This window comes from Sycon ciliatum, chromosome 7, assembly GCF_964019385.1.
Source record: "Sycon ciliatum chromosome 7, ocSycCili1.1, whole genome shotgun sequence".
Lineage (NCBI taxonomy): Eukaryota > Metazoa > Porifera > Calcarea > Leucosolenida > Sycettidae > Sycon > Sycon ciliatum.
Window position 1 is genome coordinate 3,779,358 of NC_088649.1, and position 24,115 is coordinate 3,803,472.

At 46.3% G+C, this 24,115-nt stretch overlaps 1 protein-coding gene across 1 annotated transcript in view; it reads left to right on the forward strand.

Moving 5' to 3' along the window:
* Nucleotides 1-217: 217 nt before the first annotated feature.
* LOC135820765 (uncharacterized) overlaps nucleotides 218-24,115 on the forward strand; it is a 32,421-nt gene continuing 8,523 nt past the window's right edge. The window contains exons 1-5 of the mRNA XM_065333796.1: nucleotides 218-611; nucleotides 6,201-6,233; nucleotides 9,371-9,465; nucleotides 18,886-19,035; nucleotides 23,730-23,940. Coding sequence (XP_065189868.1) covers nucleotides 536-611; nucleotides 6,201-6,233; nucleotides 9,371-9,465; nucleotides 18,886-19,035; nucleotides 23,730-23,940 — 565 coding nt within the window. The 5' untranslated portion in view covers nucleotides 218-535. The remainder of the gene's footprint in view (nucleotides 612-6,200; nucleotides 6,234-9,370; nucleotides 9,466-18,885; nucleotides 19,036-23,729; nucleotides 23,941-24,115) is intronic.

A 24,115-nucleotide genomic window follows, 5' to 3' on the forward strand; every position in this document is an offset into this window, starting at 1 on the left:
TAACTTTTCTTCCTTTTTTCCATGTCGTACTGTTGAATAAACTCGTTTTGAGTAGATCTACTACACGTAGATCTGTAGATTTACTCGTCATACCGGCGGTAGTACTACTAGTACTAGTAGTAGCCTGTTTTCTAGCTAAACTGACTCGATCACTGCCCTAATTATTTCATGTGACAATCAGACGTAACTTACATGTAGATCTGCTACTAGTAGTACTAGTAGTAAATTGTGTTTGTTTGGTAGATCTACTCAGCGTGAAATACTGCAGAGCAGCGGCGAACTGCGGCGAACTTTCATGAATGTTCTTATTTTAATTCAACGAGTAATCATGGTAATCGCCGGATCTGACCGCGGAACTGGGCCGGCGAAGAAATGCCACGTACTAGCAAAATGTCATGACGTTATCTCCAGCCCTTTAGCGAACTGTGGGTTCCTTCGTGTGCAGCAACTCCCCCGCTAGGTCTAAGTCTGCCCACGCGGCTCCATTCTAAGACTAGTGTGCTTGGAGACGGCACTGCAGGACTCGCAGTGAGAGATGGAGCAGGGCTTCCACCCGGACTGGCATAGTCTAAACGTGTTTATCACGAGCCGCACATCGGCTGAGATTTTTGGTAAGATTGAACACAATCATTATGACTAAAATTATACCGGATTTTCCCCCATAAATGTACCGTACTTTTATTTTTTCAAAGGTGGTCAGACCTATACTATAGCCTGTACTACTATAACCTGTACTACTACTACAGGAGACTTTACTACTGTCGTGGACATGGAAATCCAGTCGATTGACCGGGGCCGGCGCCCTCAGCGCGTACAGAACGCTGCGTGCAGGGCACATGTTGATCCGATGCGACTAGCGCGCTGCAGCGCATAAAATGCATGACTGTGTGGACGCGTACCGCTTACTCACGGCTGCATGGCCAGCACCCTGGGGCCGCTAGACGTGCGACCGGATTTCCCATGTCCACAACAGTAGTATTGGAGACGTGTACTTTTATTGTTTCTGGAAAGATTGATTGCCTGGGTTGGGTGGCAAGCAACTCATGATAATGATACTGTAAGGCTGTAAATGCATCCCACCATGGTAAAGATCAGTGTACAAAGACACAAAGATGATGAACGGGTAAGAAAAACGAAGTAAGGTAGACCCTGGTACCTGTATCCCAGTAATGCCCATCACATCATTCCGGCATGTACTATTATTAGAGACGTGTCCTTTTATATTTTTGATCCACACTCAACATGTACTACAATTGGAGACGTACTAGTATTGGAGACGTGAACGTTTACATGTCTCTAATAATAGTGCATGCCGGAATGATGTGATGGGCATTACTGAATGGGGAAAATACGGTAATTATTTCAAGCTCATAATAGTATTTAAACAATCGACGAGGAGACAATAGTCGTAAAATGGCAATAAATAAGATAAATTGTGCACTCATAACAACAGCAAAAATGAAGAAAGTCAAGTTCCATAACGTCTTCTTGTGACTGTCATTAGTGGAACGCCGTCACATAAAAATGTAATCACTAAAACACACACTTATATACATGTAGCTAATATGGTTTCAGGTAGAAATACAGCAGCTAACAAGTACAAAAAGCGAAGTTTGCACCTTTGCAATGTGTGAATATAGTGTATGTGAGAAAGGTAGTGGCAGATGAATGCGATACTGTGTGAATGAATGTAATGGTGCGTGTTTGGTGTCCAGTCCAGAATGTCGTAAGGTGTTTGACGATTCCTGGTTTAGTGTTATTCGTTGCGCACGTTTCTTCAAGCAATTGCAGGTGTTGGAAGCTGTGTATATTCGTACTCGTGACCCTGTGCTATGTAAACAGAAAGAAAACGTTGTATCACTCACACTCTTCAAGTAATACACACGCACCATTACATTCATTCACACAGTATCGCATTCATCTGCCACTACCTTTCTCACATACACTATATTCACACATTGCAAAGGTGCAAACTTCGCTTTTTGTACTTGTTAGCTGCTGTATTTCTACCTGAAACCAAATTAGCTACATGTATATAAGTGTGTGTTTTAGTTATTACATTTTCATGTGACGGCGTTCCACTGATGACAGTCACAAGAAAACGTTATGGAACTTGACTTTCTTCATTTTTGCTGTTGTTATGAGTGCACAATTTATCTTATTTATTGCCATTTCATAATAGTATGTTGAACCAATATTAAATGTTTTATGTGAAAAGTAAAAAGGACACGTGGATACATGGATACAAGTTTTGAGTACTTGTCCACCACTAGGATATAGCCGAACCACACAAACAAACAAATCCTAGAATGAATCTTCTAACTGGAACTTTGATGACACGTCATCATGCTGACAATCAAGCCTTTGCTGAACTAGACTATACACTCATATCTTGTTTATCCGGGCGGTCCGGGACAGGGCACTGCCTGTATCTGTGGAAAGTCCGCGACTCCGAATCACATACATTTTCATTGGGAAAGGCCATATATAAGGCATGTGACGTAACTATTTCCACAAAATGTCCAAAATTCGAAAATATGTAGTAGTAACATCCCCCCACCCCCCCCCCCCCCCTCCATCCCGTCTACATTTTTCCTGGAACAGTCATACAAGATCGCACAGAAAGCTAGTTCTCGTGTACTGGGCGGCTAGTGCATGGCCGTTGGAGAGTTTAAAATTTGATTATTTCCCGCAAACGATCTTTAGTGGATAATTTTATTTAAGACCACTTGTTGGCGCCTGGGTACATGTTGTAGCAGACTATGGTGGAGATCTACCCCAAAATTCAGGACATAACCTCACTGCTACTGGCACATGAAGATGGCCCACGCAATGGCCACCATTGAACAGGCCTATTTGATCGATTCGTTCGAGGTACTTCGCAAGTCTCCAGTCGAAAGATGGATGGCTAAATATTACTAGGTAACTTGGGTCTTCTTCGTGCGAACATAGTTGGTCTGCCTGCCCTGTGTTGTTGTGAGCAGCAGTGACCTCTCGTTCTTATACCTTGTTTCAGTGCGTATTTTAATCGATATTTTTTTATTTTGCACAATGTCCGAGAAATCTCTAGACCAAACTGTCATAGCGAGTGAATGAGGTTCATCCAGCGTGTTGTGAACCCTCTGATTCTCTAAAGTGTCAGGAACGAATGACCACACGGCACGAGGACAACTATTGACTCTTTTAAAAAGGTATATTTCACTTGATCGAACATAAAAAAACTAACACTAAGATCACCAGTTATTTATGGCATGCAAAAGACAGCGTATATCAGAAAAGCATACACATAATAATATAACATACATGACAGTGTATACAATAAATCGCACATAGCGCATGTAGCGTATACCATGCAGTAAACATCAGCTAGCGGTACGGGTACGGCAGACCCGAAATACAATATCGAAACAACCACAATGTCATCAGCCAGAAGGCATTTCACATTTGAGAACTTGTGGTTTTATAATACAGGGATAACAGCAGCCATCTTTGAGCAATATCGGAAATTTGGCAAAGTCCGGTGATATTTTGGTCGTTACAGCCGTCGACTGTTAAAGGGGAAGTTAAGGCAAATATCAAAATTTCACCAGTTGTAGTCTTCGGGGTGCTGAGTCGAATGGTCTTGGTCCGAGAAAGCTTAGACGCTCCCTTCCTACTTGAATCCCAATCGAACTCGCGCACTTCCACCGAAACTGGGTGACTGCGCCCTACTAGATGGGGATTTGTATGCAAAATGTCACTAAAAGCGCCATTTCGTTCTTATAAAAGCACGGATGGCCGCGATTGGCCCATATGTTGTAGTCTTTTGGACGCTGAGTCGAATGGTTTTGGTCCGGAAAGGCTGCGATGCAGCGTTCCTCCTTTATTCCCAATCGAACATGGTTGAACAAGCGGTGACGTGCTCCTGGGTGCCCAAATCACCTGGTCACCACGCCAGCAGGCGACAACTTTCACACCAAGGTTCAACTCGAGCTCAACTCGAGTGACAGGACTGCACCCAAAAAAGGTCAAACAGGCTAGTAAGTTGTACCCTGCAGGCACGGTGACCAGCTGACTGGTGTACGCATGAGCACGTGACCGCTTGTTCAACCATGTTCGATTGGGAATAAAGGAGGAACGCTGCACCGCAGCCTTTTCGGACCAAAAACCAGTCGACTCAGCGTCCAAAAGACTACAACATATGGGCCTATCACGGTCATCCGTGCTTTTATAAGAACGAAATGGCGCTTTTAGTGACATTTTGCATACAAATACCCGTGTAGTAGGGCGCAGTCACCCAGTTTCGGTGGAAGTGCGCGAGTTCGATTGGGATTCAAGTACGAAGGGAGCGTCTCAGCTTTCTCTGACCAAGACCATTCGACTCAGCACCCTGAAGACTACAACTGGTGAAATTTTAATTTTTGCCTTAACTTCCCCTTTAAAACCTGTCAAGGGGACCACTCGGATTAGGCAACCACTTCTTCACTTGACAGAAACAATAAAATGGTGTCGAGAATCCATCCAGAATGAAGTTGAAGACATCACTGCCGCTGTACTTATGGTTGATAAATATGGTGGTAAAGACACACCTGGCAATATGGCGGTAAACACACGCCTGCCCACACACGCTCTCTAGGCTCCAAAGTTCTGGCACAGAGCTCTCCTTCTCACCACCACCACCATCAGTTCGCGCCTGGCGCCTGGTCGATGCATGCATCGACCAGAGAGATTATCGACTTCACTTGGATGTCGGAGCCTTCATCTTCTGAGGAGCTTGAGCTGGATGATTCGTATTTCCCATTTCTTACTTGAAGAGTGTCATCATTGGGAATATCCTTTCTCATCCTCAAAATTAGTCCAAGGAATACTGACTACACCCATCCAACTAAAGAGCAGCGGCGAATGAGAGCGCCAATGAAGGTTAGTTTGGATCGTTTCGAAAGTTGGAAAGGGAGCAACCACCCACAGTCGGTTGCCTTGTCCTGTGGCATGGTGGTAGAGCATACAAAGCAACTGCTCGTGGTGCGTGGCCGCCTCGAAGCACTGGTAGCTGGCATATCTACATGGTCGCACGTGATCGTATATAGATCTACACTGCACTGCTCTACAGTCAGTCTGTGTAAATCATGGATATGAACGCCAGTACAGTATCGATGTACTGCGTGTGTGATACTGTACTCCTCCACTGCACAGTGATCGGACTCGCGACCTTTTGTGCACGCATGAAATTTTCGATTTTTCTCAGCAGTGCACGTTGCACAATTTAGGGGGTTCCGTGGAACCCCCAGCCAAGACCCCCGCCCTGGATGCGCCACTGGTCATGTACTACCTACTGGGTAAATAATGTAGAGTAAACCTGGTTTAAGTGACCACCCCACTGTGCAAGCAAAAGTGGTCGTTAAAGCCAGGTGGTCTGTAGAACCAGATCCCATACACTCGTGGTATATCGGATTATGCATACATGTGCAGGATTGTACTTCAATGTACTCATATTGACAGGTGTGGAGCATAGAATACTCTCGTGGAGGCAAAGCACACCTCACTGGAGTGCATGCAGCGCATTCTGCACTGTCACTTGTCACTTCAGTTGACTGCATCCACTTGCTTCAGAGCGCATTTCAATCCTGTTGCAGTGAACTCTGCCAGCCAAGATGGCACATTTGGTTTGTTTTGGTCGCTGGGTGCAGAATATGGCACTTGGTACACAAAAAGCCGGTCGCTGGTCGTGCAAGGCAGGTGGTCGCTGTATCCGGTGCAGTTTCTGTATAGAACTGTCCGTGCATGGAAAAACGGTCGTTAAGATCAGGTGGTCGCTAAAGACAGAGGTCGCTTACACCAGGTTTTCCTGTATTGGGACCCCCCGCATGCTAGCCTGTACGTGACGTGTGTGTGTCTAATAACATCTATGATGAGCTAGGCAAAAAGCATACCATAGGGCCCTGAGCTTCTAAGCTCTCTCGTTATATTTTTTTGGTCATTGGTCCGGCGGACCTGCCGGACCTGTTCCTATGCAACTATCGTTTGCACCATGGCTGGTAGCTCGGCTTGCTTAAAGCTTGTAGCTGTACTGATGAGGCCTTTATGGCCGAAACAGCTTGCTGTTTACAGCATTGGGTATGATCAAGTATGAACAGTGTGGGAAATAATATGATATCATGACTATAAGCAGTTACAATGAAAATACTATGTGGTGGTGTATTGTATGTGTGTTGTGATTGCAGAGTGGAGGACGTACGACAGTGATTTCCTGGAGGGTAAGTTTCGAAGTCTGAAGAAAATGTTGAACGGTTGCTGCTTAGATGACGACTACACCATAGCTTAGGCCGCGGTCGCACTGCAAGAGCTTTTGGCTGACCAGCTGAAACGCTTGTTGCGCTTTAAGCACCATTCAGCTAACTGTCTGGTCACACTGCATTCTCAGTGCTAACTGAAAACAACATGTTCAACTGGTTTCCAATTTTTCAAACTCTCTAATACAAGCTCCTTCCCAGGTTATTTTAGAAAGGAAAATGATCCAGCTGTAACCAACGAGAGCCTTACTTTCCTGCAACAAACTTCTATTCTTTCCTGAGCTGACGACGATCATCAAACTTCTATACTTTGATGTTCCGCATCTTGAAAGGACAAGTGTCAGCTTCACAACATGTCTCGCCGCTGGCTGCAGAGTGCATGCATCGGAGGACTGCTGGAAGCTGTTTTCAATTGGTCCGGTTGTACCTAGTCTTTCATACTTTGTGTATAATATAGCAGGGGCGTATGCCCTCCTCAGCATTTCCAGTAGCTACCAAGTTGGTCCGGTGTTAACCTGACCAACCGGACCGGTTCCGGCGGGCATGCATCAGTAGATGTGGTGGACAGGTCACTCACATTGAAAAAGACATGAAAAAAACCACGGGAGAAAGACAGTCCAACTGGAAAGTGGACGATCCATTGACACTCAATGAAAAGCATGATCAAGACGCTGCGGCTGAATGTGTATGGCGGAATTCAGCCAGACTGTTCTTGGCTAAAAGACGTTGAGCGGAAAAGCTGCAGAATTCAGCCGAAGTCAGGGAAAAGGTTGAAATGTTCTTTGCATCTTCGGCTGAATGCCTGAAAAGTGTGCAGAGTGACAGCGGCCTTAGTGGTAGAGCATTGCTGGCCATGAGCGAGGGTCCCTGGTTTGAGTCCTAGTGATGACAGTCAATTTTTTCTTCACACTTTTCCCATTTGCAACTGTCCCTCAAAACAATGAATAGTAATTAACCCTTTACCGTTTTAGGTATTTGTACAGCAAAAACCGACCGTCACTGTTCATGCCGTAACTTTTTTATTTTTCACTTTTATTATGTACAAAATGGGGTGATTCTGAAAGTAAAAACCCTCAGGAATGCGATGCAACAACTTTCAAGTCCAGAAAACGAACACAGATTTCACTATTTAGCACTAATAATTATTTGGATGTATTGCCGATCGGGCAAACTGTTGCAATATGCAATAAATCAGATCCTTGCACTGGAGTGGCTCTCTCAGGTAAGTGGATACCAGGTTCGTTCTCTGGGTGGAATGCAGGAGTGTTACCAGTCACAGCGGTGTCAGCATTGTCCCAAGTATTGCAAATATCGACTAGTGCAGATTGCACCGCTGGCTATACATACTACCTGTACACCACGACCTCTACCGTGACGACGGCCTATTCCAAGGCCGAATCCTCTCTCTCTGCCACGTCCCCTTCCACCATTAGTGGCACTCATCTCAGCGACACTGTCGTCGTCTGTGACATCCATGGCACTCTTACTGGCGCTGCTTTCACTCGCCATGTCATCGTCGCGGTCGTTGTCAGAATAAATATTTTCAACAGGATTGTCTGGCTCCACAAACTCATCTTCGCTGGATGAGGCAGCGACAGAGTCGTCAGGAAGGGTCTCCAGAAGCGAAAGAGCTTGCTCCGCGTCCATGGCTTGCACAGCAGGGCAGACAGTCGTGAGGCCAGCTCAAGCAAAGTCGAAATAATCTGCAGGCAGTACCAAAAGTCGCAGGGTACGCACTTTTCCCCAAGCGCATTTTTCAAGTCGCGATTTTCGCGATTTTTTATATTGCATCACACAAAAAAATTGTCGGCACCCTCTGCGCGTACATCTTGGCTACCAGTAGGGAAAATCCCAGCTCTCTGCGGTGAACCAGTCCAGCGCTGTGCGCATAGAAGTCATCGACCGCGAGCGGTCGAAATTTGTACGTACAAACGGTAAAGGGTTAATGTAGTGATTGAACTCCCTCTCTCGTGGCACGTGCACTGGATAGTGACTCGGCCAATGATAATTTGTAGTAAATTCTTGATGTGCATGAGGGTCCGCCATACTGTAATGGATTTCGGCACTCTTATCAACACTCGCGTCAACATCCATATCAACACCAGGGTTCTAGCCAAAGGAGTTTGGGAAGTGGGCATTGCCCCCATTGCCTACTCTGATGGCACACTGCCCTACTCATTGTTAGATTCTGTGTATTTTCAGTTCACACAACGAAAAATGGGGCCTCAAATCGATCATTTCGGGTGCTCGCAGCACCCATACGTTGCATTTTGTGTGACAAGGTAATAGTGGAACATGGAAAAATGGGTAAACTGTTCGTTTCCCCTGCCCCGCCCTCACAGTTGTTTTCCTGGCTAGAACCGTGAACACTCATATCTAGGTGCAAGTGCAGATTTTAACCTAAAGCAGTGACTCTACTCCCTCGAACCCAGACCCTGATTCTGTGGAACAAGTTTGAATACTTCCGATACGAGAATCAATATCGCATTATTTTTCAGCGAGACTAGGTCAAATTCTAGAATATCACATCGAGGAGATGTTTTTGCCCTTGGACCGAAAGTCCCGTTTCCAAATGACGAATTTTACCGGTAGGTGGTCTGCACTCAGCGCTTTTTCAGGGAGTAAATCTCTGCTTGTTCTGGTCAGGTCGCAGCTCCAAAAAATACTGGCCATGTGAAATTTCAAGGCGGTGAGATGCTTTCAATTTCGTCTTCCTCTATTAGCAAATTGTTTTGCGCCAGCATACCAAAGTACAGTCATGTATATACAATAATTATCGTAAGCGCACTGTACACGCACTTCGGCTGATGAGGCTTTGTACAGTTGTGCTCTGTGAAATCCGATCCAGCGTGCGTATTTGGTGCCCTCAACTAGCACGGGCCTTGACACACTAGAAGTGGCACAACTGCGGCTGGACGTACATGAACACATTGTACTTCAAAGTACAATACAATAGTGTAATCAGAACTGATCCAGGGCGCCAGTTTTTCACTCTGGGTCGGATTTCACGGAGTGCAAATGTACATGCCCAATGGATGTCGAGTACTGGTAAGCTCACTGTAGAGGTTTTGCAAACCTGCATTCTGCCTTGTTCCCTGCAGCGCTGTGCAAGATGGAAGAAGCTGGCTGGGCAGTGAGCGCGTTACCGCTGGAGAGAGGACACACATTACAAGTTCGAGTCTTGTATAGTAGAAAGGTAGGTGAAATGTTCCATGACACCACTCTTGTTTCGGAAAAGAATCCTGTGCGAATATTTTAAGTAAAGAAGTTGAAGATGAAAACATGACCTATTATCATTGTATTAGCCAAGAGCCTAACCTCTATTCAAACTGTTGAGTCCTCTGAATCCTCTGAATCCCCGTGCTCGACATTCACAGCCTGTCAGCGGGCGAGCTAGGCTGGGGAATACATTTATATTGGGATAAATGACGAGGTGTGAGACAGAGAGACGAACAATTACATGCAGACTGAGAGCAAGAGAGTGAGATAGTGAGATAGTTTGAGGAAGTGCAAGGGAAGGCTAGGCATAGGGTCTGGGTAGCTATGGCGAATTAGGATGGTGATCATGTGTGCAGCAACCCAGGCCAGCGGCAATACGATAACACGGGAGCTATGAGTGCAGGATACAGGGTACAAGCTTTGGCAAATATACCGGGGAAGTCAGATGCGTGGGATAAAATGTAAGGAAAGTGGTGACCTACTAAAAACACTATATTGCACGAACGCATAATTATTATGCTGTAGATCTATTTATTCCCGTAGCTATGCAAAAGACATTACTTCAGTAGCGTCTGGCGCTAGCCAGGGTCCACACAGCTTTAATTCCATTTGTTTTTTTGGTTTTGTTTGTTTGTCACACACGCACGCACACACACACACACACACACACACACACACACACACACACACACACACACACACACACATACATGTCCCGTACCGTACCATCAAACACATCCCGTATGTGTTATGTAACGTAATGCCAGTTTTATTGTATGAAGGAAAAGCGTATGTAGGGCGTCGGCATGTCTCGTACATGTCCCGTACAGTACCATGAAACGCATCCCATATGCGCTATGTAAACGTTTATAAATAGGGAGACGAGGAGGAAATGCAATTAGAATTGACGTTACTTCCTCGAGGCGACGAGGAAGGCCTAAAGCCGCCTGCGTTTCATGCCAATCGAGCGAGGTACAATGCACAAGACGCACCGTGGTTTATCGTCTGACCTGCAAATGCTCGGAGAAGTATGTTGGAGAGACTGGCCGTAGTGTAGCAACGCGAACAAAAGAACACAATGATAACTCACGCAACAAGACGTCTGGAAAAGCCCTCGGCGAGCACTACCGAATTCACCATGGCGGCGAGGTACTGCCGCTTGGTGAGTCGGCATTCACAGAGGTTCGCGTCCTTGCCACTGAGTCGGATCGGGCCAGGAGGAGAATACGCGAAGCCATACAAATTCGCGACACGAGCCCCAGCATAAACAATAACGGAGGGTGGGACCTCCTGTGAAGTCTCTGGTGAAGTACTACCTTGTACATATTTCTGGCCCTGATACTCGCTTTTCCTGGATAGTGGTGGTTTTGCACCCCCATGCACTGTTACTACTACTGTTGTTGCTAGCGCCTGCAATTACATGTCTGTACGCACCTAGTGTACATGTACATTCTGTTTGGTGCCTGTACCTCTGCCATATTTAGAGTTGTCGCGTATTGCGTTATTTCTATACCAGGTTTTTTTGTTATGTTTTGTCCTTTTTTCTCTCTCTCGTAATACCGTAGAATCCCGCGGATAAGCCCATGGGCTTATCTGTTTCACAAGGACATTTCGGTGGGCTTATACGAGAACATGGGCTTATACGCCGACACCGACATTGTGCTATTGAAAAGTATCAAGGAAATGAGAAGTATATTGCTGAAAACTACTGTGCACACAAAAACAACCGATGATTGTGTTGAAATGTACGAAAAACGAAGAGAAAAAACTACATGTACATGTACATGACTATGCACGTGGTATGACCAAGAGTCCATAATTTATGGACTCTTGGTATGAACTAGGCCCATGGGCTTGTAGGATGAAGCTCTGTGATGTTCGAACTAACCCTGGGCTTATGCGCGAGCATGGGCTTATACGCGGGATTCTACAGTAGTGCATTCAGGTGTGATTTGTTATCAGTTCGCAGCTCTCCTCATTTATTAACCCATCCTAACCGGTGTGCCCACTTCATTCCTGATGATGGTTATTTCATGACCGAAACGTTGAAAAAAAATATTTTTCTGGTGAAAAGCAGTGATTTGAGTGTGAGCCAGTGTTGCTCACAACCAATTTTTACTTATGAAGCTGCGTGATTAGGGTCCAGCGGATAATGCTCCAAAAATGTTCGTATAATGCTAACCATAGTGCTCCAAAAACTGCCTTATAATGCTGATTATAATGCTTCAGCAAGGGATATAATGCTCTTGGTTTGGGACAAAAATGGAAGAAAGTCTGCACATTGTCAAACTTCCAGGAAATTATGCATATCGCCAAGAGTACATAACCAAGAGTGTGCAACTGCCTGCACAACCTCTATGCTGTGCTGCGACGGCAGAACTTCACATCACGTGACATGGTTCAAAAGGTTATGCTGGCAAACAGTGCAAAGTGACCACAAGAGAGTTGTACCCCAAGCTGGGCTGCGTACAACCCAGTATCTATCATGCACTAGAGTGCACGGGTTCATCACGTGATGTGAAGTTCTGCCGTCGCAGACCCCATAGCTGGAGTTGCACACTCTTGGGTTATGTACTCTTGATATCGCCGATCTGCATCTGAAGCTGCCACCTTATCTCTCACGAGCTCCACCACTTCTTAGCACTATAAGACATGATCGCTTCTCCATTGATTGCTCTCCATTCCAACTTTGATGCAGGGTTGCGGCAGAATAGTCGGTTGTTGTGAAATGATGTGTTGTTTTCCTGTGTGATGCAATTCCCCAAACTGTCTCGTCTAGTCGCGTGCATGTGTGATATAACCATGCTCGATTTGGTAGTCGAAAGTCCTTTTGTCAGTCTTCTTGTTCGTCTCTGTCAGAGCAGTTTGCTTTTCCGTCTTGTAAATATAACATAATGTAACAAACCAGTCTTGTCTTTTGTGTCCTGCGTCCAGGGGAACAGAATGGGTGTGATTCCGTAACAACGTGTATCAAATCTTTCCCCTAATTATCCATGTAATGAGAGATGAAACCATTATTGCAGGTAGTCATTCATTGTTGGGATGAAGTTAATCTTGGCAAATAGTATTCCTGCCTGCAGACAAGCTGTCACTGTGTCCACTCTGTGAATAATGTCTTCATCTGAAAAAACATACGTGAGGCCAGCTCCTGAGATCCGATCTCAGATGGAGAAACCTCCCATTTGCGGAAATCCTGAAAACACGTGGTCAGAAGTTATTGTGCCACTTTACATCCTTTGCTTGTGCTCTCATCTTCTCCTTGAGATGGTGTGTAGATGTATCGCTTGCCACAATACTCTTCCTTTCTGATAGCATTGGACTGTAGGCCTGGCATTACTACCGTCCACAACTAACTGTACGTGCTTCATTAGGAAAGTAAGACAGGCGCTGCTCAGAAATCGACTTGGCACTGAGTCCATGAGAAATTCTAGTTCTTTTCGAGCCTCCTGAGCTGGACTCGCCAAAGGCAGTTCTTTTGGAACGAGCTATTTCTGTTTATAGCCGCTCCTTCATCCTGGTCCAAATTTAGCAATGCATCAGTGTCTACTTCAGTACCGCTAGAGATGCTATCGCCAGAGCCTCCGGCACAACTAGAAAACTCTTCTTCCTCTGTTTGATATTCACTTCGCATATGTCTCCTCCATAGCTCTCCATTATTCTAAGAGTAAAAGAAACCTCTTAAATAATTTCTCCGGATTTGTGTCACTTGAACTGCCTCGGCCTCGGCTGGGCATGCTTCACAAATGGCTTGTATACGTTTACCTGACCACATCGCTACAATCATAACGTTTTTATGTAGCAATAGTTAGCGTTAGCGCTAACGGTGTTACATGTAGATATACGTGTCTACACAAAGTCAAGCACCGGTGCTCATAGTGCTCAAATGCCTGGAATGGGCGAAGCGTAGTACGCACGAGGTACACAAAAGGAGTAAAATAGGGCTGTGTCGTTGTTACTCAGAGTTTCATGGCAAAAACCAATCATCAGACAACATCTCATGATCATGATTGTAGCCGATTGTTGCCAAAAACCTGGAATTTCCCGATATTATCCACTATGAAACTCGTTATGCCGCTCAAACCTCACACAATGCTCGTTTTGTTCCTTTCTAATGCTCCATAATGCTCTGATGCTCGGATAGTCGTATAATACCGAATATATTGCCGGCATTATCCGCTGGACCCTATTCGTGATGCGTCCTACAAGATTTTAAAAGTTACTTCCTCCGTTAACAAAACACTTCGTGATGGATTTTTCAGGGACTGGTTTGCGCACAAACTGCCGTGAAATGAGTTGCGATCACTTTCTCGGCCTTCCCCGGCATGTCATGAAAGAGGTACTATGCAAGAAAAGCGACCTTTCACAACATGCTGAGCGGAATCGATGGTTACGCTGTGGCAACATAGGTGATGACAGTCATGGCGAGCGAAACTGAAATACCACTTCTCCGAGGGCATAATGCGCTACTTGGCCTCTCTACTTTTTATTTCATTTTTTTACAATGATCACAGCTCACAGGCAAAGACAAAAAAAATATGCATAGTGGGAGCATAGTGATGGTGAGGCTTTTTGCCCTCAGCCGACCTGAGGTCTCGCTACTACTCTAGCACTGAGTTTGAGATAGATAGAGAGCGATGGAACGGAGCAGCGAGCCCACACAATGAGCGTGTGAACAAGGAGCTGCTCCGATCGCACGGCACAATGAAATAATTCTGAACTGGTAAACGTTCTTGTTCAACCTGTGCAAAGCTCAGATTCGAATGCTGATGGCCATGCATTGTTTCAGAAATCTGCAGTCTGACCCGAGTTTCGTGGCTAAGGAAAGTCGACTGGACTTGCTAGCTGCTGCCGTTAACTGCTGGCAGGAGTATCCATCGGAGAAAATGGAATCAGTTTGGCTGTGCCTTTACTCCTCATTTCGCGGAGCTCTGGAGAGCGAAGATGAAACCAGGGAGTCGTAAAATTTAATATTTTTACGACTCCCTGGTGGAAACGAGTAATCGCCACCGCGGCGGATCACGCAGCTTGAAAGCCAACTTGCTTAAACGATGGCGACATCAGGTTCAGTGGAGTGCAATCAAAGAAGCGGAAGCAAGGCTGAAACGAGCTGAACAATGACTCGAGAGAGATGTTGACTCGCGTGCAGCAAATGGCGACAGCGACGCGGGGTCAAAAATGAGTGGAGCGAAAGCGACACCAACTGAACTCTCTGCTCATTTCGCCAACAGTTTCTCTTGTAAAGACGCTGTGCATAGGCTGAACTACCTTCGTCCAGTGATTTGCACTCGATACAAACTGTTCTTGACCTGTTCTAAGCGCTTTCATATCCATCAAAATCCATCACGAAGTTTTGTTAACGGAGGAAGTAGTTTCAAGAGAGAGCATTTGAACCTGAGGAAGTAAGTGGGTAATCATAGTTCGAATTCGTGACAGGATGCGTCGGCAGCAAAATACCGCTGAGCAGGTATCCAGGCGGGTGCAAAGAAAACGAGATGTGAATAGTCATCACCGGTCACAGGAGACTTTGGAAGAGAGATCCTGTCGTCTTTGAAATAATCGTGATCGGCAGAGGCAGCGCCAGTGAGAGGAAACGTAGGACGAGATAAATACGAAATGAACATAGGAGGCTTGATGATGCTGATTCGCGTCATGCTACTGCAACTGCGCACACGGAACCTGTGCGGTCTATGATAGAGGAAAAGAATCATTTAATGGTGTCCTCTTTCACGCGTGAAGAGCGCCAGCGGTAACATGCATCAAGAGCTAGGCAAAACAGCATAGTGTAGGGCCCTGAGCTTTCAAGCTCTCTCGTTTATACAATTATATCAGCGTGAAGAAGAGGTTGGTGCGACTTCGGCGATACTTGGTTGAGCTGGAAACGGAGCGTCTCTGTAAGTTTGTATCCACGGTCATGTTTGTGCCTGGAGAGCACTACATAACGTGAAGTGGTGCTCTTCAGGCACAATCTTCCTCAGCCTACTCAAGCTCAACTGATGAGGGGTGAATTCCCCGGAACACTGTGTATTTAGCAGGGAGTGGTGCTTTCCTGCACGTTTGCCAAGTGGAAGGTTCGATGGACTTCTCGTGTGCTCCTAACGGCAGTCGTGAGTCAGTCAAGTGAGAATTCAAGTGGGCAGGAATAGCGCAAGCTCCCACATAGGGAGCAACACGCAATTCCCGAATTATATCAACGTTGGTCCCATAGCTCAGATGGTTAGAGCATTGCTCATGACAAGCAAGTTCCCGGATTCGAGTCCTTGATCCTTGTGGTGGTGTTCCTACCGGCCTCCAGCCGAGTCTCACGTGATCCGTGATATTTTTTAAATTGTATATCACAAATGAGAATCCTTCGCCTCGGTACAGTGCTCAATATTCATTCGAATAGATTTGTTGTAAGCTAAAAAGTTCCATGTCCATAGGCAATCATCAGACAACTTATTATTAGTTGTCTGATGATTGCCTATGAACATGAAACTGTTACAATGAATGATGAGTGGTGCTCTGTGTCGTGTGTAAATTTTATATCAACATGATTGTATGCATGTGTGTGTGTGTGGGGGGGGGGGGGTGCCTGTGTGCATGTGTGCCTGTGTGCATGTGTGCATGTGTGCCTGTGTGCATGTGTGCCTGTGTGCATGTGTGCCTGTGTGCATGTGTGCCTGTGTGCATGTGTGCATGTGTGCATGTGTGCATGTGTTAGCATGTGTAACAGGAAGCATACTAGCAGCTCCAGTCAACAATACAAATCAAACTCACTCTTTCTAGAATAACCAAGAACTGAGGGGAAACCCTCGTCGTGGCCAGCTTCATCTTTTCAGAATCAAATACACGGAGTCGTATTCGACTCCCTGCTGTGTTCAGAGTACAGTGTCGGGGGTAGAATAAGGATGTGTAGAAATACAGTGTGTTCCTAAAGGTGGATAGTGTGTAGAGTACTAGCTGTTCATGATACAGATCACCATACAGAGCATGCATACAGGCAGAAGGAGTGTAAATAATTACAACGAAATGAGAATGGAAAGCCAACGGGAATGGGAGAAGCAGTCTCTAAGACCATTCCCGTCACAGCATGCCAGAAAAAGCCACTTCAATCAGCCGTGTGGTCTAGGCCAGGCTAAAATTAGTGGTGGTCAATTCACCAGCTTTGCAAGCTGTTGAATGGTGGAATCCCAGCACAAGTTGCTGCGCATCAGTGATGGGCAGGAGTATGAGTATGCGAGTGTGTGTGGTGTGTGGTGTGTGTCGCATTTGTTAAGCGCAGCGTTTATGCTCATTAACAGCTAGCATCATTGCAGCTCACCGCCGCGGGTACGTGCTGCCCCATGTCCTCGAATGCACATGGTGCCGCACAACTGCCCCTGCTGCCCCATGCCCTTGCATGCGCATGGTGCCGCACAACTGTCTCCGCCGCCCCTTTGTCCTCGCAGACGCGTGGGGCCGCACACTTACCTCTGCCGCCCCATGTCCTTGCGGGCGCATGGCGCCGCACAACTGTCTCTGCTGCCCTGTGTCCTCGCGCAGGCATGGTGCTGCACAACTGTCAGTGTTGCCACTCACATTTATCCCAGCGCACACAACGTGCCCATGACGTCAGCAACCATACTGATGTCCGGTTACCATGACGCAAAAATGGCGGCCCATTTTCTTGCTCCCTTGCTGACAATCTCTTCTCAAGAATTGTTCATGGTGGTGACTGGTTGTCAGTTTATTTGTTTCTCGTGACCACCCTCCCACTCCCATATTTATCCTCACATGCTTACTTTTATAAAGTAAACCCCAATAAACGGTGCCCGGCGGCTCTCCATTTCTCCATTGAATGCATCAGTGGCTCTTGGCTCTTGCCAACCCTGCTATTACTTGCCCCCCGGGCAAATGCCATTCAATTTCGCCGGCCGCGCACCATCCACCCAAGCAATGTGTGTTCTTGTTAATGTGTGTGTGTGTGTGTGTGTGTGTGTGTGCGTGTGTGTGTGTGTGTGCGTGTGTGTATGCGTGTGTGTGTGTTTGTGTGTGTGTGTGTGTTTGTTTGTGTGTGTGTGTGTGTGTGTGCGTGCGTGTGTGTGTGCGTGTTTGTGTGTGTGTGTGTTTGTGTGTGTGTTTGTGTGTGTGTTTGTGTGTGTGTGTGTGTGTGTGTGTGCGTGTGTGTGTGTGTGCATGTGTGTCCCATATGGTGCAGTGGTATGTGCAGCGATTTCCAATCGATAGGTTGCGGGTTCGAGTCCCGACGATTATGGTCACACACGTCTTTCTTCTCTTTCTCAGACTCTTCCTGACTTTTCTTTCATTCTCCTGGGTGGTTACCAACAGCCAGTGCATGCCGGAGTATGTGGTGTGATGTGTGTGCGGGAAAAAAAAAATGAATAGACCAAAAATAGGGATTCACTGGCCAGAAAAATCACTTCAAATAGCTGTATGGTGTAGACCAGGCTGAATAGTGACGGTCAATTCTTCAGCCTTGCAAGCTGTTGAATGGTGCAATCCCAGCACAAGTTGCTATGGCTTCTGCCGTAGCATTGCTATCATCGCCTCCGGCGATGGGCGTCAAAGGTCAAAGGTGTGTGCATGTGTGTGTGTGTGTGTGTGTGTGTGTGTGTGTGTGTGTGTGTGCATGTGTGTGTGTGTGTGTGTGTGTGTGTGTGTAAGCCCATTGCTGAGCAGCGAGGGGCTTGCCACTGTGGAGATTGTGGGTGTTGGTTTCGAAGCAAGGGTGGTCTAGCTGGTCACCGCTGTTCCTCACCTCAGCCTCAGCCTTAGCCTCCCGAGCCCCGGCAAGTCTATGTACAGGATGCCTGCTATGCTGCGCACTGTGCTGTGTGTGCCCGCTGCTTTCGGACTGTGCAAGGCCGCGGTCATCACTGGTGCTCGAGGACTGGCCCCCGCCCGACTGCCCAGCAGCGTAATTCGTTCAGTCATGTATGCGCGTGTTCTCGCCGGTTCTGTTTGCTCCACCATCTCCGGCGTCATCAGCTGCATGCTCCATCTTCCTCTCTGATGCCCCTCCGGGGCCCACGTGACCCCTGTGGCAGTGGCTCTACAGGACAGCACAGGTGTGTGTGTGTGGGGAGGGGGGGGGGGGTGCGTGGGGGCGGGTGGGTGAGTGGGTGGGTGCGTGGGTGGGTGCGTGGGTAGGTGCGTGCGTGGGGGGGGGGGGTGCGTAGGTGGGTGGGTGCGTTCGTTCGTGAATGCGTGGGTTGGTGCAGGCGTGGGTGCGTACGTGGATGGGTGCGTGTTTGGGTGGGTGCGTGGGTGGGTGCATGCATGGGTGCATGTGTGGGTGCGTGCGTGGGTGTGTGTGTGTGTGTGTACGTACGTGTGTGCGTGTATGTGTATGTGTATGTGTATGTGCATAAGCACTCATGTATATTTGTATGTATGCTATGTATGTATGTTCCTTCAGGTAATATTCGAGTCTGATTGGACGAATTCTTTCCTTTCAATAGGGTTCGGCCGTTTTAACCCAGATCTGTCTCCGCGTACATTCAGATTCAATTCTGAAAGAGGTGAAATTGGCCAAGTTGCATTTAACCTGACTGACTCTCTTGCAAAGGTGAGCCTCTTAGAACTAATTTCAATAAATAGAATAGCGCCATAAATAGAGTAAGCTGCGCACTCATTACAAACACCATTAGCAAAACTTCTTTTCATGTTGAGGAACAAGCTTTTTTACATGAAAACAAGTTTTGCTAATGGTGTTTGTACTGAGTGCGCAGCTTACTCTATTTATTGCGTTAATTACAGTTCTATCTCCACGTAAGCTTTTTAAATAGAATAGCAATAAAGAATTAAATATAGGTACATGGTAAACACAGTCATCTGCAAACACAGAACAATTTCGAGTTAATGGACCCATTGCGCAATGACGTAAAAACACCCTTCACAGCCAAATATGGAATGCATGAGTAGTGCTTGTTAGTATGCTGGGATCAGGAGTGCACTGTTCAACACCCCAGACGACCCCCCCCCCCCCCCCCTCAGGTGGCTGTGAAGGGTGTTTATGGTACAAATTACGTCATTGCGCAATGGGTCTATTCCGAACGTTTTCTCTTGTCTATCTGAAGGAAATGATCACCACACTGATTGTCAAAAAAGAGCAAACAAGGGAAATGTTATTATGGTTGGCTCACCTTAATTCAATTAGGGTCCAGAAGAAAGACAATTTGATATCGGTTCGAATGGCATATCTTTCACTTGCAAACGATAAGCCAAACTTGCCAACTCGCGAATTGTATGATCATGTTGCCATAGTGACCAGCGCAGTGATGACGCAGGTTCTGCTTAGGTCCGTGAGAGAGAAGGTCGATCACTGCAGAATGCGGTAATTTTCATTATTGTGTTATTGTATTCACGAAGTGAAAGAAGTGCTGTGTTCAATGCTGCTAGTGCATTTTCGGCATTCTCCTGCATTTCCCTTGGCTGACTGTAGCCTAGGAAATGGTTCCTCAAGGAGAAGATGCTTGGTATTCGCCATCTCTCCCGAGAAATTTTCAGCAAACTTTCAAAAAACTACATTATTTGGTTCGCCAATCTCCACCACCTGTCGTCTCACCTGGCTTCAGAAGATGTTACGAGAGATAGGAGAATCGCCAGCAAGCATCACATCCATCTTCAGGAAGTGGAAAGAGCAAATGGCGTGGTCCTTGGTTGGGGTAAATGCTAAACGTCTGATTTGTTCCAACCAAGATGTTAGCGCTTTTTGTCACTGTTTCCGCTTGTCTGCTGCTGTCTCCGCACTCCAGCCTTCTCCTGTCAGTGTCACGTCCCAGCACACACCCGACAGGACTACTAATACTAAGAGTACGTGAAAACCAGAGTGTGCAGCTTGTGGCCTTTTCTGCTATGGGTGTCCGTCACGGCGGAATTCCGTGATTACATCATATTTGGCGCAGATTTGAGGCGGGAAATGACGAAGTGCGTACAACTGAGCTGCAGTTGTGCGGAAAGAGACTTGCTTGAATCCTGCTTGTACGCACATCACTAAAATGATGTCATCACGGAATTCCGCCGTGACAGCAACCCATCCGAGCTGCACACTCTGGTTTTTATGTACTCTTGCTAATACACAGCTCACGGCACTAATACCATTAAACAAAGCCCTTCTTACACTTCGTGAGTACAATAAACCAATTGAAAATGACCAAATTCTGCAGTGATCGACCTTCTCTCTCACAGAGCTAAGCAGAACATGCGTCATCACTGCGCTGGTCGCCATGGCAACATGAGCATACAATTGGCGATTTGGCAAGTTTGACTTATCATATGCAAGTGAGAGATATGCCATTCGAACCGATGTCAAGTTGTCATTCTTCAGGACCCTACATGAAAAATCGTTACACTTCCCCTTTAAGTGTCTGCAGGTTTATGATGATTTTTATCATGGTGTGTCCATGCACAGGATGCTATTAAAGCAGTTGAAAGTTTGGAAGCCGTTTGTAAATGAGAGTGCTCCGGCTCGGCAGAGTGCTCATTATTCATTCAAATATAGCTATTGTACACACAACACAGAGCACTACAGTTCACTTGTAGTTGTCTGATGATTGCCTATGGGCATGACACTTTTAGTTACAACGAATTATGCGTGGTGCTCTGTGCCGTGTGTGGGAAGCTGCTTGTACAAGCCTCTTTGGATTTGTCCATCTAAATAAAGCTTATGTTAGATTCCTGAGGTTGTCATGGTAACCAATATGTATGACCATTTCTCTCTCTTCTGTCTGCCTGTCCCTCCCTTCCTCCCTCCCTCTGAACATGCATCGATAGTTCATCACTCAGTCAAAGATAGAGCTGTTAAATGTCTTTCGGTGTGGGAAGCTTTCTGTGAATATGGTGCCGGTGAGGCGTGCTTTGCTGTGAATGTCGTACTGGGAAGCATCTCTCATTGTTGTGTCGTTTTATGAGCTGGTTCTTGGCAATCTGCCGTAGACCCACGTGTCCATATTCCATGAATGACACACGCTAACAATCAAGAAAACACGGACTTGTGACAGAATGCACACTGAATGATATTAAACTTTGTTGATGCTATGGAAGGACTACAGTCAACTTCGCTTATAACGACACTCGGCGGGGCATCAAAAAGGTGTCCCTATTCGCGAAGTGTCGTTATACCTGAAGTCTCATTATGTATAACAGGAGTATGGGACTTTGCTCTGGGCATGGAAATTCTGTCGTTATTCGCGAATTGTCGTTCAATCCGCAGTCGTTATTCGCGAATTGTCGTTCAATCCACAGTCGTTATTAGCGAATTGTCGTTCAATCCGCAGTCGTTATTAGCGAATTGTCGTTCAATCCGCAGTCGTTATTAGCGAATTGTCGTTCAATCCGCAGTCGTTATTAGCGAATTGTCGTTCAATCCGCAGTCGTTATTCGCGAATTGTCGTTCAATCCGCAGTCGTTATTAGCGAATTGTCGTTCAATCCGCAGTCGTTATTCGCGAATTGTCGTTCAATCCGCAGTCGTTATTCGCGAATTGTCGTTCAATCCGCAGTCGTTATTAGCGAATTGTCGTTCGATCCGCAGTCGTTATTCGCGAATTGTCGTTCAATCCGCAGTCGTTATTAGCGAATTGTCGTTCAATCCGCAGTCGTTATTAGCGAATTGTCGTTCAATCCGCAGTCGTTATTCGCGAATTGTCGTTCAATCCGCAGTCGTTATTAGCGAATTGTCGTTCAATCCGCAGTCGTTATTAGCGAATTGTCGTTCAATCCGCAGTCGTTATTCGCGAATTGTCGTTCAATCCGCAGTCGTTATTCGCGAATTGTCGTTCAATCCGCAGTCGTTATTCGCGAATTGTCGTTCAATCCGCAGTCGTTATTAGCGAATTGTCGTTCAATCCGCAGTCGTTATTCGCGAATTGTCGTTCAATCCGCAGTCGTTATTCGCGAATTGTCGTTCAATCCGCAGTCGTTATTAGCGAATTGTCGTTCAATCCGCAGTCGTTATTAGCGAATTGTCGTTCAATCCGCAGTCGTTATTAGCGAATTGTCGTTCAATCCGCACTCGTTATTCGCGAATTGTCGTTCAATCCGCAGTCGTTATTCGCGAATTGTCGTTCAATCCGCAGTCGTTATTCGCGAATTGTCGTTCAATCCGCAGTCGTTATTCGCGAATTGTCGTTCAATCCACAGTCGTTATTCGCGAATTGTCGTTCAATCCGCAGTCGTTATTCGCGAATTGTCGTTCAATCCGCAGTCGTTATTAGCGAATTGTCGTTCAATCCGCAGTCGTTATTAGCGAATTGTCGTTCAATCCGCAGTCGTTATTAGCGAATTGTCGTTCAATCCACAGTCGTTATTAGCGAATTGTCGTTCAATCCGCAGTCGTTATTAGCGAATTGTTGTTCAATCCGCAGTCGTTATTAGCGAATTGTCGTTCAATCCGCAGTCGTTATTCGCGAATTGTCGTTCAATCCACAGTCGTTATTCGCGAATTGTCGTTCAATCAAGAGTCCATAACCCAAGAGTATGCAACTGTGATTATGGGTGCATGCGTGGCGCACTGCCTTCATTAGGTAACTTGCCTTCATCACGCTCTGAAAGCATGCATTCAAACTCTCAATTTCTCGCACGAGCCCATCCGTTTTTGCTCGATTCGTTCCAGTACCTACACAATCTCTGAATTCTGGCGCGTGAACTCCAGTTCCGTACGAAAGTTCATTTCAAACTAGAGGGAAAGTGCGGTGTTTGATTTTCCGCAGTGCGCGGACTGCAGCTGAATGATGTAATGAAGGCAGCGCGCCGCGCGGTTGGGCCATAGAAAAGAGATCACAGTTGCATACTCTTGGGTTATGCACTCTTGGTTCAATCCGCAGTCGTTATTCGCGAATTGTCGTTCAATCCGCAGTCGTTATTAGCGAATTGTCGTTCAATCCGCAGTCGTTATTAGCGAATTGTCGTTCAATCCGCAGTCGTTATTAGCGAATTGTCGTTCAATCCACAGTCGTTATTAGCGAATTGTCGTTCAATCCGCAGTCGTTATTAGCGAATTGTCGTTCAATCCGCAGTCGTTATTCGCGAATTGTCGTTCAATCCGCAGTCGTTATTAGCGAATTGTCGTTCAATCCGCAGTCGTTATTAGCGAATTGTCGTTCAATCCGCAGTCGTTATTAGCCAAGTTGACTGTAACTGGGCCATGTGAGTGTGGTGCGATGCACTTTTAAAAGTGATCAGGGTTGCCATGGCAGCCATGACAGTCACAGAGACCTAGTAACAATGTGTTTGTTTTGTTCTGCTCTCTGTGTGCTACAAGATGTCAGACCCCAGGGATCGATCCTTTTTTGTACATTGGTGGGCAACAGGTGAAGTGGTGTGCAGCGAGATGAAACGGAATGGTGGAATGCGTAACCATAAGCTATCGGATGTCCCTGGAGCGCACGATATCATCTATGCAGTCATGCAATTGGACCTGCCTGACCCAGATGGAGTATCCGGGGTTACAATAATTATTGTGTCCTACAAAGGTATGGAAGTAACAGAAGACATTGATGAAGGTTGGTCAGCATGAAGCCAGTGCTGAGACCGGTGGTGCCTTCTGTTCCACCAGTCTTTTAATCTATACACAGTATAAATGTGATCAAGTGTGATTGTGTTAACAGAATGAATACTTGAAGTTGGAACTTGTGCGTACTAGACTCG